The sequence below is a fragment of the Belonocnema kinseyi genome, chromosome 1 (genome assembly GCF_010883055.1).
Source record: "Belonocnema kinseyi isolate 2016_QV_RU_SX_M_011 chromosome 1, B_treatae_v1, whole genome shotgun sequence".
Classification (NCBI taxonomy): domain Eukaryota; kingdom Metazoa; phylum Arthropoda; class Insecta; order Hymenoptera; family Cynipidae; genus Belonocnema; species Belonocnema kinseyi.
The window spans coordinates 97,448,856-97,463,015 of NC_046657.1; the positions used below are offsets into that span (position 1 = coordinate 97,448,856).

Genomic DNA, 14,160 nt, shown 5'->3' on the forward strand with positions numbered 1-14,160 from the left:
GCGCCCTCTAAATCTTTGTTTCTTATACGGTCCTCCCATGTTGCCCTATCTATGCTTTCGATTATCTTATTTTGGAAATCTATGCGCGCATCCGGTTTCTGTTGAGATACAAATTTCAATTTTTAGTTTAAATAAAAATAGAAACATGCTCTCGAGACATTAAGTTTATGAATATGAGTAAACAAAGTTTGATGCAAACATTTTAATCAGTTCCAAGAAAATTGATCGAGAATGTTGACACCAGAATTTTAGATTTTGAAAATCGGTTTATGGTAACGATTAAAAGAAGAATTTTAAATTTTTTACAAAAATAAAAATATACTTTTGAGGTACGGGGGTGCTGAACCAGAATTAAAAAATGTTGATCCAAAAAAGTTATTCACTTCAGCTGAAATAAAATTTGTGTGTGATAGTGCCGCGGTGTATGATTGTTCTTTTAAGTTATATTACTTTTATATTAAATTTGATATGACTTGAAATAAATTTTCTTCGTGAACAAAAGCCAAACTTCTTACATCACAAAAACTTCGTATTAAAAACAAAAAATGTGAAGTTTTCAAGTTTTAGGTTAGGTTGGCATTGGCATTTTACGTTAAAAATTTTAATTTTTTAATTTTAATTATTAAAAAATGTTTAAGAAGAGAAACATTATTTAAAAACGGTCAGAAAATTACAAAAATTACAAAAATTGAAAAATATTCTACACGGGGGTCTATTGCAAGTTACTTAAATTCTGCAGCATACCAACTTTTCATTAGTATACTAAAAAATTAAAAAGTGCGCTTTCGAGCAAATACTTTTAACAAGGTGTATAATTGAGTTTTAAATAATTTTTGGGCCAATAAATCCATTTGCGTAAAAATTCCCCTCAGCACCTTTTGGACTGCCATCCTTCAATTACGAATCCTTAATACAAAAATTAATTTTTTTACAAAGTACAGTGAAAATCTGATGTTATGCCGGTACTGGGACTGACGATGCTTGTGAGCGAACTCAATTGACCGTAAGACTGAATATTTGCTGAATTTAGCTAAAATACTTATTGAAAATTAAAACGGTCGAAGAAAGGAAAGACAATTTGGATCTGCTGTATCTACAATTGTTTTGTATATTTGTGAACTCAATTGAGTTCCACTCCGCTTTTGTTTGGCCGCGCCTGAACGACCGCCGCACACCCCGCGCAACTCCTTTTACTCATACTTTCGGCGCAGCGTCAATTCTCGGAACAACTATATCAGAAATTCACTGTCGTTCAACTTTCAGTCAAATAATCCACTTTTCATCGAAAAAAAAGATAAAATCTCAAGGAAGAATCTAACTGTTTTTTTTTTATTTTTTTAGTTTGAAAAGTATACTTTTTACAATTTTGCGAAAAAATCTGATTGGTTGGGCGGATCGCCGGACGTAATTCAGGGTCTGTTCCTACGCCTAAAAGGTGTATAACATTCTTAGAATTTGACTAAAGCCAGGATTTGTAAAGTGTAACATTGCGAATTTGCCAAAAGTCCATATGTGGATGGTGAGAAAATTTTTCTCAAAAAGTTACTTAAGTCACTCATAATCACTCACTTCCATATCTGCAGACATAATTTTATTTTGGCAGTGGCTCTGGGCAGAGGTTCGAGAAAAAAAAATTATTTCATGATTCCGATATGGGCTTTAAAAAAATTGAGGTTAAACCTGGAAACATCTCACTTTCACGTATTTGAATGACATTAAGCATTACTATCTTTTTTATATTTTATATTATAGCAAAATTGTATTTTTTAGTGAGATTTGGTTACGAATAGCTGCTAGTTTTCGAAAAATTTTTAAGCAAAGAAACACTCTGAGCCGTAATTTGCATGTTCACCAGCTATCTGCCAGATACTTCATTAGTCAATAGAGCAACTTCAGTGATTGTTTGAACGGTTTGCAGGATCTGAAGTTTCAAAGTCAGAACATTTTTTAATCGGTATTTCGATACTTTTTTATCAAGCATTAAGTATTTAAGTCAAATTGTGGATGTATTAAAGTTTCCAGAATTTCATGCAGTATTTCAAAATATATATTATATAAAATTCATGCAACGACCTCAGCACATCTTCGACCAAAAAGGATAAATTTGCAAGCAAGAAGATTAAATTTCTACTAAGAAAGATGAATTCTTAACAAAATATATAAATACGTTTTTAATGAAATAGATACATTTTTAACCAAAAATGAAATATTTTAAGTGTCAGTTTAAAAAATTTATTTTGCACCAAACATGAAACGAATTTTCATCAAAATAGTTAAATTTTCAACCAAAGAGATGAATTCAGAATGGAAAGTATAATAGTTCTCTGTTCTATGTTCATATAAAATGACAATTAGAAATTTAATTTATTATATATTATATATCAGTTTTGCTTTATCATAGAGGAAGCTTTGTAATGGTAACATTATCAAAAATTTTAATTCATTTAATCAAATGTTCCTCAATTTAAAGATATCTAATACAATGTTCCAAGTAATTGTCCGGATATGGATGTGTGTGTAGATGTGTGAATGTCACAATTTTTTGTGAACACGAGAACTTGAAAAGGATTGGATATAAATTGAGGAAAATTGAAGGAATTATTTTCACCACTAATGTCTTAAAACTGACAGAAGAATTTCTAAAAATATTGCATTTTTTTAGCTCTTTATATTATTTTTAAAATATTTTTTTTATAGTAAAACTTTCTTCATTAACATAATTCAAAGTTGATGCAAGAAGTTAAAAGATTCCTTGGTTCGAGAAGAATCGATTAACCTACAATATTAGTACATTTTACATAGAGTAAGGAAGTTATCGTCATTTATATTATATTTAAAATCGTTTTTATAGTAAAAATTTATTCGTTTTCATAATTTAAAGTTGATGCGAGAATAGGTGTAGACTCGAGACGAATCGATTGACCTGTAATATTCTAATAATTGATTGGAAAGTAATAAACCTATGCGAATGCATAATATTTGAAAATACGCTCTTTTATAGTAAAATTTTTTCTTCAACATAATTCAAAGTTGATGCAAAAATAAGAAAGATTCCTTGGTTTGAGATAGAGTTCTGAGCCGGTTATATTACTTTGAGAACGGTAACAAGAATGAGAATATTACCGAAAATATAACCGAGAAATAAATTCTCTGAAAATTTATGAGAATCTCAGAATTTACTTTAATTAATAGAAAATTGCATTTTTTCGTTAACTTTTCGGTTGAAAATTCAACTCTTTTTTTGAAAGTTTGTCTTTTTTATTTTAAACTTTACCGGCTTTAGCAGAAATTACATATATATTTTTTTTTGATAAAAATGCAACTGTTAAGTTAGAAATTAAGCCATTATACTACTTTCTGGAAAACTTGACTATTTCGTAGAAAATTTACTTTTTGTTTAAAATTTATATTTTGGTGTTGAAAAATGAACTGAAATATTTTCTAGATGAAAGTTCCACTTATAAAAAAAAAATTTGTTTTTTATTAAAACTTCATATATTTTAGTATAAAATTTATATTTTTTGGATAAAAATACAACTATTTGGTAGAGAATTTAACTATATTGTTAAAAATTCATACTTTTTGGTAGAAAAAATTCGTCTTTTTGGATTGAAAATTCAATTTTTTTTGTACAAACTTATTTTTTCTTACAAAAATTCAATTTTTCATGTAACTGAATGAACTGCAATCTTTTTTGGATGTGAACTCAACTTTTTTTGTAATAAAAAATTCTTTTTCTTTAAGATAAATTCAATATTTTTTGTATGAAAATGCAACTATTTGCTGGAGAATTCAACAATTTTGTTTAAAAATTCATAGTTTGATCGTGAAAACTCGACTAAAATCCTTTTCAGCCGAAAATTCAACTATTTTTTTTGAAAATTTATCTTTTTGACTTAAAACTTCATCTGTTATAGGAAAAATTTCATTTTTACATTCTCATCATTTATGATTGAGAAAGTATTAGAATTGTCGGAAATTTGACATCACACTTTTTCAATGGATCTCCACGTTTCGAGACCCCTGAATCCGAAAATCAGGTTTTCACGATGGCGCCTGCTGTACGTCCGTAAACACGATCAATCTCGAAAAAATGAACGAATCAAATCCATCTTTGGCACACTTTTTTTAGATCCTAAAAGAAAGGACGTGTTCGTTAACCAGCCATTTTTGATAAAAATTTAAAAAGTGAGCGCATTTTGAAAATTTTTGAGACCACTTTTTTCTGAATTTGAAAATTCTATGTACGGATATTTATAGTATTGAAAAGAACAAACAATTTATCCTTATGACTTTTTTCGATAAAATGAAAATTCTCAGAGTAATAGCGTTTTCAAAATTTTTTTAATCAACCGAAAATCAAAATTTGAAACCGAAAAACGCACGATACGAAAAAAAGTCAAAAGAAGAAAAACATTTATTTTTGAAAGCCCTACAAGATTATCATAACCAATTTTTGGATTTTCTTCAAAAATCGAAAATTCAAATTTTGATTGCCCAACAAATAATGGAAAATAGAACATTCCATTTTGTGGACAAACTGTGTAGGATACGAAACAAGATGAATTAACAAAAATGGTTATCACAAAAAAAAAACAACTTCTTTAAGAATCACTTCTTGATAGGACGCGTACTTTTTGTTTTATTCGTGAAAAATAACGTTAAAAAAAAATAAAATAAAAAAGAATGTGTGGAAAACCGACGAAAGTTACGAGAAAAAAATCCAACAAAACCTGTTTACAAATGTCTGTTGGAAATCGAGCGCGCAGCGCGAGTGTCCCCATGAGAATGTGTACCTCAAAGCCTACAGAGCTTTGAGAAACTTAATATTTGACTCTACTTAATTAAGTTGACAATTCAGAATATGAAGACGCATATAAATGCTGCCATCTAAAAGAGATCTTTTTGATCAAGTTTTTATCAAGCATTCCAAATGCAAAGAATAAATATCCGAGCGCGAAGGGCGAGGTGTAATTATGTTCGAGGGCGAAGCGCGAGATTCAACCGTCGCGCGCCCTAGGCGCGCTCAAACTTGCGAGCGAAGCAAGCTGCGCGCGATGAGAATGTACCTGCAAAGCGGGCAGATTTTTTGTACGAAAATGCAACTTTTTGTTTTAAAATCGTTCTTCTTTGCTTGATAATTCAACTATTTTGTTTAAAAAATTTGGTTCAATCGCTTTGTTAAGAAATCATTTTTTTGTTAAAGATTTTTATTTTAGCTTGAAAAGTTATCTCGTTGATTAAAATTTTAATTATCTTGTTATAAACTAATCTTTTTTAATTGAAAATTCAACTACTTAGGTCAAAGTTAAGCTACATTGTGAATTTTTTTTATTAAGGGCATGTGATACTTACAGTTTCCCCGGCTTTTTTTCCACAAAAATGAAAATTTTTAAAAACTGAATTCGGAGTTGCTATAAAATATCATAACGGATGTCCCCGGACTCTTTTTTGAGGGATAATAACAAAAAAATGTATTGTGCATATTTATTTATTTTAATAATCCATATGCATATGCATTATTTTGAGGTTACGTCGTTTTTCATCTCTGCCTTTCCGGTAATCTTGAAATTATTTATGAAATAAACTTTTTTAATTAGCTGAAAACAAGGTTAGTTCCGGGAGATTACTTACTATGTTTATTTGTAAGTCCAAAGTTTTCGGCCAAAAATATTGTATAGTTTGGAAGTAACGATCGGGTGAATTGTAACACATAACCTCGAAATAGACACGCACGTTGTTAACAATATCAAAAATTTGTTGATAAAAAAACCCAAAAAAAGTGTGCGGGGACGTCCGTTAGCATGTTCGTTATCATTTCCCAAATTTTTAAGACAAAATATTTATTATTCTAGAAAAAAAGCCGGGGGAATCTAAAACTGGTAAAATCGACAATTTTCTAAGTATCACCTCATCTCTGGTATCACATGCTAAAAATTCGCGTTTTTTTTTGTAAAAAAAAATTATTTTTTATTTTGAAATTTCCTTTTTTTGCGTAAAAATGCATCAGTTTCGTGTAAAATTAATTTTTGGTTGAATAGTCACATTTTTTGTTTAAAAATTGCATTTTTGTAAAGAATATTTGTCTTTTGGCTTGAAGGTTCAATAATTTAGATAAACTTTTATTTATTTTTGATGGAAATTTGTCTTTTTGTTTTAAAATTTTTTTCTTTTCTTGTATAAATTTCATTATTTTTTTTATTAAAATATCAACTATGACACTTTTTTTTGGCAGTTTGTCTATTTAGGTTGAATATTCAACTATTATGTTAAAAATTAAATTATTTTGTTGACAATTTCAGTATTTTGTTAAAGAGTTATCTTTTAAAGTAGAAAAAACTTTATTTTGTTTGAAATAAATTAATACAATTGAAAATTTTTAAATGTATGAAACACTAATTCCTGAATATGTCTGAGCTGGCAAATAATGTCTATTCAACCGCTGATATAACCTGAACAATAAAAATATTGTTAAAAATCTTAAATTCTTTAAAATTCTCCTAAATTCTGTCATATTCTCGGTTATATAACCTGAACTTAAATTCTCGGGAATTTAAGAACTCTAGTTCGAGACGAATCGACGGGCCTATAATGTTAATGCATTTTATTAAACAGAGCAAGGGTATTATGGTCATTTATATCATATTCAAAACCGATTTTTATGGTAAAAATTTTCACATTCTCATAATTTAAAGTTTATGTGAGAATAGAAAAGATGGGATGATTCGAGGCAAATCGATTGATGTACAACATTGATACATTTTAATGAAGTGTAAGGAAGCTATGGTGATTCATAATTTAAAAAAAAAAAACGTTTTTTACAGTGAACCTATTTTCACGAATATAATTCAAAATTGATGCAAGAGCGGAAAAGATTCCTTGATTCGAGGCAAATCAATACACCAATAATATTAATACACTTTATTCAAGAGTAAGGAAGTTATGCTCATTTATAAAATTTGAAACATCTCTTTTGAACAGAAAAACTTCTTTAAAGCACATAATTCAAAGTTGATGCATGAATAGAAAAGAATTTTTGATCATAAATTTTCAAATAAAATAATTCTGACGATTTTTGTAAAAAAAAAATCATAAAATTGGGAAAGGGATAGTGTGCGACGCAACTTTCCCCTTCATTTTTCCAGCTCACAAAATTACCATTTTAAATATAAAATTTGATTTTCTGGTTTCTTTTTTTATTTTAAAAATGGTTTGTATTATTTTTTAATTTTATATTTTTTGTAAATTTATATTTTATATCGATCAAAATCTCATTTTGTGTTAACAGGAATATTGCGAAAAGAATTTCGATAAGGTTGTAATCGGATAAGCGTTATAAGGCCTAAAACACCAGAATAATAAAAATCCTACACATTATAATTATCAGATGTTAAAAACTTCACAAGTTAAAAATGTATTAAGAATGTATCAATCTTATAGCGTATTTTGTACAATTTTCTGAAATTTATTCTGCATAATTTGTATCTTTTTCAAATGTGGATAATTTAAAAAACTTAATACGTATTAAATGAAACAGGAAGGGGTTTTTTATTGCTGTATTCACATTACTACTGACAAATATTACCAACATCGAGACCCCATGTGTGTGCTAAATTAAAAAAAATTTTAATTTTATTAAAAATAATAGAACTATTTTTAAGTCTAAAAAAAGAATAGTGATCTTCTACCTCATTTCACAAGTTTTCACAATTTAGCATGAAGAATGGCGCTCGATGTACAGGAGTTTTAAACATTTGAATTACAAGGCTTCCAAATTAAAAATTATTTAAATTTAAATATGGATTACATTTCCAAGGCCCCAAAAATTTAATTCCTCAAAATTTGAATGCATCCGAATTTTAAAACTTGGGAATTTGGAATTAAGAAAAATGGCGGAGGCGCGAGTTATCGAGAAAAAATGTAAGTATGAAACAATTGTAAAACTTTGTAAATTTATTATAATTGCATTGCTTGGAATCGTTGCATATGTACGTTTCTAAACTTGAGTTGGTGTTTAAAACAAAAATGTAAAAGAAGAGAAATATTTTTAAAAGGGGAAATAATATTGAAAATATAGCAAAAGAAGTATTCCAAAAAGTTGTCTTCGCGCAATATAGGAAGTTGAACTAGCGTTAGACTAAAATAGGTAAAAAAACACAATGGCCATGGAACTGGTCAATTAATTTTCGTTAATTTAACAGTTTTAAAACTATTTTGGTTCTTACAAAAATAAAATATTAACATTTGTCCAATTCCTGCATAAAAAGTGCGCTTTTTCACGCTTTTAGCAGGGAATAAAAGAGCTGCGTTAAGAATAAAACTCGCGTGTTTGGAGTTTTATTCCACGATTTGGAAGTGGCGCCGCGAGGTGACAGAAGCCTACCACCTTTACAACTAACCTCAAAATGTAAGGATAGCATATTTTCTTGCGTGTACTTGCGATTCGCTCTACAGGCTAGCCAAAAATCGTACTTTTTAATTAGAGATATTGTAAAAAGTATCGTGAGCAACACAGAAGCAACCTGATTTTGACTACCTCATTACAGAAATAACTATTTTAAGTTACCTACTTCGAATTTTTCAATTTCCGAGTTTTTATTCACTGCAATCTTAATCGCAATCACATAAAAGAGTAATGGATCAGTATGCGTCAGAAATATCAGGACCTGCTAGTGGACGTTCGATCTTATGGAAACTTTATGAAATTATAGTCCCCAAGGGTTTACTGTCTTATTTAATTATTCCAGTTATGCCATGTCTATTTTTTGTAGCAAATTTGTTTGAATAATAGATGTTACTAAAACCGTGAAACGAATTTTAATGAAACTTTGAGGTATTGTAGGCAAATTAATGAAAAACATGAAAAAGTCTAAGCCTTTTTTTTATTAAATCTTTCGTTAATATGGCGAATATTAATTATTTGTCTAGTCAGAATACACACATTCCTTATAATTTCAATTTCTGGATGATGAGATATTGTCCCAAGGTCTAATAGTAGTCAATTATTAATGAATGTTGGATGTTTTTTTTTAAATGGTCCCCGATTTAATAACAAAGTTTAAGCTTTTTTTATTAAATATTGTGTGATTATTGATATATCCAGTTTTCATGAATTATCGACGTTTTGAGGCCCCCTCTGTCAGCAAGAAAATAGTTTTTACGCAATATTTATGGTTTCAGTTATTAGGAATAAAAATGCAACTTTTCCACGAAACCACACTAAATACGACAAGTAATTCAGAAATAAAATTGTTACTTTTAAGAATTGTAATTAATTAATATTAGGAATTTAATTTTCCACAACTGTTTTTTGGTAGCACACATAATTTGACCATGAAATTATAATTTTTACATTCTCATTATTTATGAAGGAAGGTTTGAAGATTGATGTGAATTTAGACCTATCCAGTTTTCGTAAATTCTCGAAGTTTTCAGACTTCTGAGTCAGAAAAAATGGATTTTAAGCAAATTTCTGTCTGTCTGTAGTCTGATGACACTAATATTTATAGTTTTATCTATCATGAACTACTAATAAATATTATTTAAAAATAAGCAATAAAATAATGAATATTCAGTATTGAAATAATAACAAAGAATAATATTTGCAATTTATTTTGCAATATGGAGAGCAGCGCTGTGACGGCGCACGTTCCCACTAAAATGGTATTTCGTGATCCACAAGAGTCAACATCATTTTTTTGATTAAAAGGTGAAATTATAAGGAATTTGTATATCCTATAAAAAAATAAAAGAAAAAGTGCCAAATTAACGAAAAATTGAATTCAAATATTTTTTTGGTTAAAATGTTGATATATCTTTTTCTGTATTATGATAAAAAGGATACACTTTTCTCTAGAATATATCTAAGTTGCATTAAAATTCATGCCACGATTTCAAAAATATCGAAAATTAAAAAAATGTGATGCCAAAATTAAACCCAGCGATTCTTTGGAACGAAATTCAAGATCTTTTCCAGGTTTTCCAGGTCAAGAAGTCAACGTTTTCCAAGTCTTGCTTTTTTACAGCAAATAATGAAATAACTGTTTATTATAAATGTAAAAAATGAGCCATTTCATTTTTTATTGGCCAAAAATATTGTAAGAAAGCAGAATGATAAATAAACTCATTTTAAATTTTTTTTCCAACATAATTTGTCTTTAAAATCCTCGAAACTTTTTAAATCTTTGTGAATTCGTTGAAGCCTCTTGCAGTACTTAAAATCTTTGGGAAAACTTGAAACTTCTGTCAAGTATTTTGGAATCTTTTTAAATTTGAGCAAAATGTGTGGAATCATTAAAATCTGAAGTCTTTGTGAAATTTGTTGAAATCTTTTGAAATTGTTATGAAATTATTGAAATATTTATGAAAGGTTTCTTCTTTGTTTGTGAAATCTTTTTTTTCGTTTGAAATCATTGAAATCTTTTGAAACCTCCTATTTGTTGAAACCTTTTTAATATCGTTTAACATTTTTGAAATCTTTCGTATTCGTTTCAAACCATTGAAATATTTGGAATCGTTTCAAATCTTCGAAATGTTTTAAAATATTTTAAACCTAGTGTACTCTATCCAGTTTGAAATATTTAGAATTCTTGTATTCTTTTGACAACTGTGTGAAATTTTTATAAAATCTTTGGAATATTTGTGAAATCTTTCTGAGTTATTTTGTATTCATTTGAAATTATTCAAATATTTTTAATCTGTGTAGAATTAGAGTTCGAAATCGTTGAAATATGCTGTAGACGCCATTTTTAAATCTTTGAATTCATTGCAATTTTTATGAAATTTTCGAAATCTCTGTAAAAGTTTTCTTAAATCTTTATTTGTGAAATCTGTTTCATTCGCACTTTTAAATATTTTAAAATCTTTGAAACATTTTGAAACCTTTTGAAATCTTTAGTAATCTGGTGTGCACTCAAGAATCGAGTGGTGAAACCCTTAAAAAATCTGTTATATCACCATAGCTCATTCAGGGTGTCTAGCGATTCTTTGAAACAAAATTCTAGGTCTTTTCCAGGTTTTCCAGATCAAGAAATCAAGTTTTTCGAGTTCTCCCTTCTTATATCAAATAATAAAATAACCGTTTGTTATGAATTTAAAAAAATGAGCCGATTAATTTTTTATTGGTCAACAATTCCTAAAGAAAGCAGAACCATACATAAACAAAGTCTCAATTTTTCACGAACATAAATCATCTTTGTGAAATCTGTGGGAACATTTTTTAATCTTTGTAAAGTCTTTGATGTAATTTATACCTATAAACTAGTTTTAAACCTTTTGACGTATTTACAATCTTTATAAAATCTTTAAATTTCTGTAAAATCTTTGAAAAAACATTTAGAATCTTAAGATTTTTGTAAAATCTTTGAAATGATTTGAAATCTGTATGAAATCTTTAAAATATTTGTGAAATTTTTCTTTAATCTTTTAAATGTATTCACATATTTAAAATCTAGTGTAATTTCTTTGAAATATTTTGAATTGGTTTAAAATCACTGGAACATTTGAAATCTTGGTAAAGTCTTTTAAAATCTTCTAAAATATTTGAAATTGTTCAACATCTTTAAAATTTTTGAAATCTTTGAAATCTGGTGTACTGTTCCTTTTTTGAAATCTTTGAAATTCTTTCCATCTTTTTCAATCCCTACGAATTCTTTATGAAATCTTATTAAAATCTCTGGCATTCTTGAAATATATTGAAATCATTATGAACTTTTTAAAATATCTGTGAAATCTTTCTGAAACCTTTTGCATTTGCTTGAAATCATCGAAACATTCAAAATCTTTTGGAAATCTTCTAAAAATTAAAAAAATATTTCTTTAATCTTTCACGTGTTTTTAAATCTTTCAAATCTGATGTACTTTTTAAAATCTTGAACGTTCTTGAAATCTTTTGAAATCCCCATGACTTCTTTGAAATATTTGTGAAATATTCCTGGAATCAATTTCATTCGTTGAAATCACTTAAATATTTTAAAACTTAGTGAAATCTTTAAAAAAATTGAAATCGTTTAAAATCTTTCATTTTTTTGAAATCTTTTAAATCCGGTGTACTACATCCTTGTTAAAATCCTTGCAATTCTTGAAATCGTTATAAACTTTAAATATATTTAACATTCTATATTAGCTGAGGAGAAATTAAAAACTTATAGAAATATTCACAATATCAAAGTATATCCATTGCAATCTATAAAACAATTGGTACAGCCTACAAAAAGTGCCTTCAAATGTCTTTATTTATTCTGCAATGAACAAAAGGTAAATTATATCTCGATAAATAAACAACTTTTTATTAGCAAGATTTCTTCTAAACGAGATGTTTATTTCATGATAGAATAAAAGATTTAAATTACTCTTCGCATTTCAAAGTTCTCTTGAAAAAACGCAATAAGACCTCCAGGTTTTCAAGGGTTAAAAAAATTCAAGGAGAATTCCAGGTTTTCAAAGTTTTTAAGGTCGCTAGACACCCTGTCATTCTAATTCTAAAACTGCATTAACATCGAAATTTGCAACTAATAGTTTTTATAATTTGTTAGTTGAATATCACAAAAAAATGCATACATTAACATTCTATATTCGTGGAGACGAAATTAAAAACGTATAGAATTATTCACAATATTAAGGTCTGTTCATTGTAATCTATCAAATAATTTGTAAAGTCTACAAAAAATGCCTAGAAATCTCTTTATTTAATCTTTAATGAGTAAAATATAATTTATCTTGATAAATAAAAAACGTTTCAGTTGCAAAGAGTTCTTCTAAACGATATATTTCTTTTCTAACATACTAAATGATTTACATTACTTTTCGCATTTCAATAAAATAACTGTTTTATAAGAAAAGGCAAATTTAATTCAAGGATCTCATGAAAACTTCATGGAGAGTTCTACGTTTTAAAGGTAAAAAAAAATTCAAGGAGAATTCCATGTTTTCAAAGTTACTGGACACTCTGAACATGAAGTAACTCCCGTAATTTTGAAATTTTTTAAAAATCCTCCGGGAATCAAATGTCTCTTATTTAAGACTATAATTTTATGTCGCTTCGGCGTTCATGAAGGTTCAGCAACTTCGTATGCGGTTGGCACTCGGATGGGTGACTTACTCAACAACGATTTTTTGATTGACAACGAGTGTCACTAATGATAACCAATAATATAAAATTGTTTTACCTGGCGAGAATCGTGGGAATCTGGATGATGTTCGGAGTCCCCTCCTCCAGCTGGATAATCACCAAGGCCCTTTCGTCGTTCATCGGCCGTATTTCGATCCATTTTATCGAAAACATGGACAACTTCGTTGGCCTCTGGCACGTTTTTAACGTCGTACGTCTGATCTTCAGGACTGGGACTCGTGTCCTCTAATTTGCTTTTGCCCAAAAGGCGCGAAATCGCACTCCACATTCAACAATCACAACATCTGAATACCGTCAAGCAGTATTTTTTTTCAGGCCAACTGATCTTTACCTTTGTCTTAACCACGAAAAATTATTGTCATCCATGGCTTCGGAAATTTTGTGACTGATAAATTTACCTTTCACTTTTTACCTATAAAAGAAAAAAAGAACATTCGGGTGACACAGGTCTGCAGGTAAATAAGGGGCTGCTTCGATTCAATTTAATGTGGGAAGTGACATGAAGTTTAAATTAAATTTTCAGGTTCAAGAAATGTAATTAACATAGTTGTGCATAAAAATCTATCGCTTATAAAATTAATTATTTACATGAAAAAGGATTTACTAGTTCGCAAGAGAAAATAATAGAAGAATTTAGTGATAGTGATGGATTTTATAAAAAGTAGTTTTTACATATGAAACGCAAATGAAATTCAAAACTTGATAAAGCGTCAAATTTGTATGCGATTTATTCCAATTTACTGAGACGTGAATAGAAATGTTTAAAACTGTAGCATTTGAAATTGAATAAATACTTAAGGGTTGCTACAAAACCCAATTTGAAAATTCCCTGAATTTCTACGACTTTCAACTGGCCAATTTTTCATTTTCTCTGGTCCTTCAAAATTTCTTTTAGGTATAAAAATAAACATGCACCAGGGAAATCAATAATGTTAAGGGCATGTGACACAGCTAAATACCTATATTACCGACCACAGTTTTTCAGTTCACTGAATGTTTTTTTGAACCTAAGAACTTTTTTTGTAAATAAA

General features: G+C 28.5%; 1 protein-coding gene across 7 annotated transcripts in view; it reads right to left on the reverse strand.

The window, feature by feature from the left end:
* Nucleotides 1-14,160, reverse strand: part of LOC117167741 (patronin) — a 161,455-nt gene that overhangs the window by 144,156 nt on the left and 3,139 nt on the right. For all 7 annotated transcript variants that reach the window (XM_033353233.1, XM_033353641.1, XM_033353007.1 and 4 more), the window contains exon 2: nucleotides 13,167-13,541. In XM_033353233.1, the coding sequence (XP_033209124.1) occupies nucleotides 13,167-13,397 (231 nt within the window). In that variant the 5' untranslated portion in view covers nucleotides 13,398-13,541. The remainder of the gene's footprint in view (nucleotides 1-13,166; nucleotides 13,542-14,160) is intronic.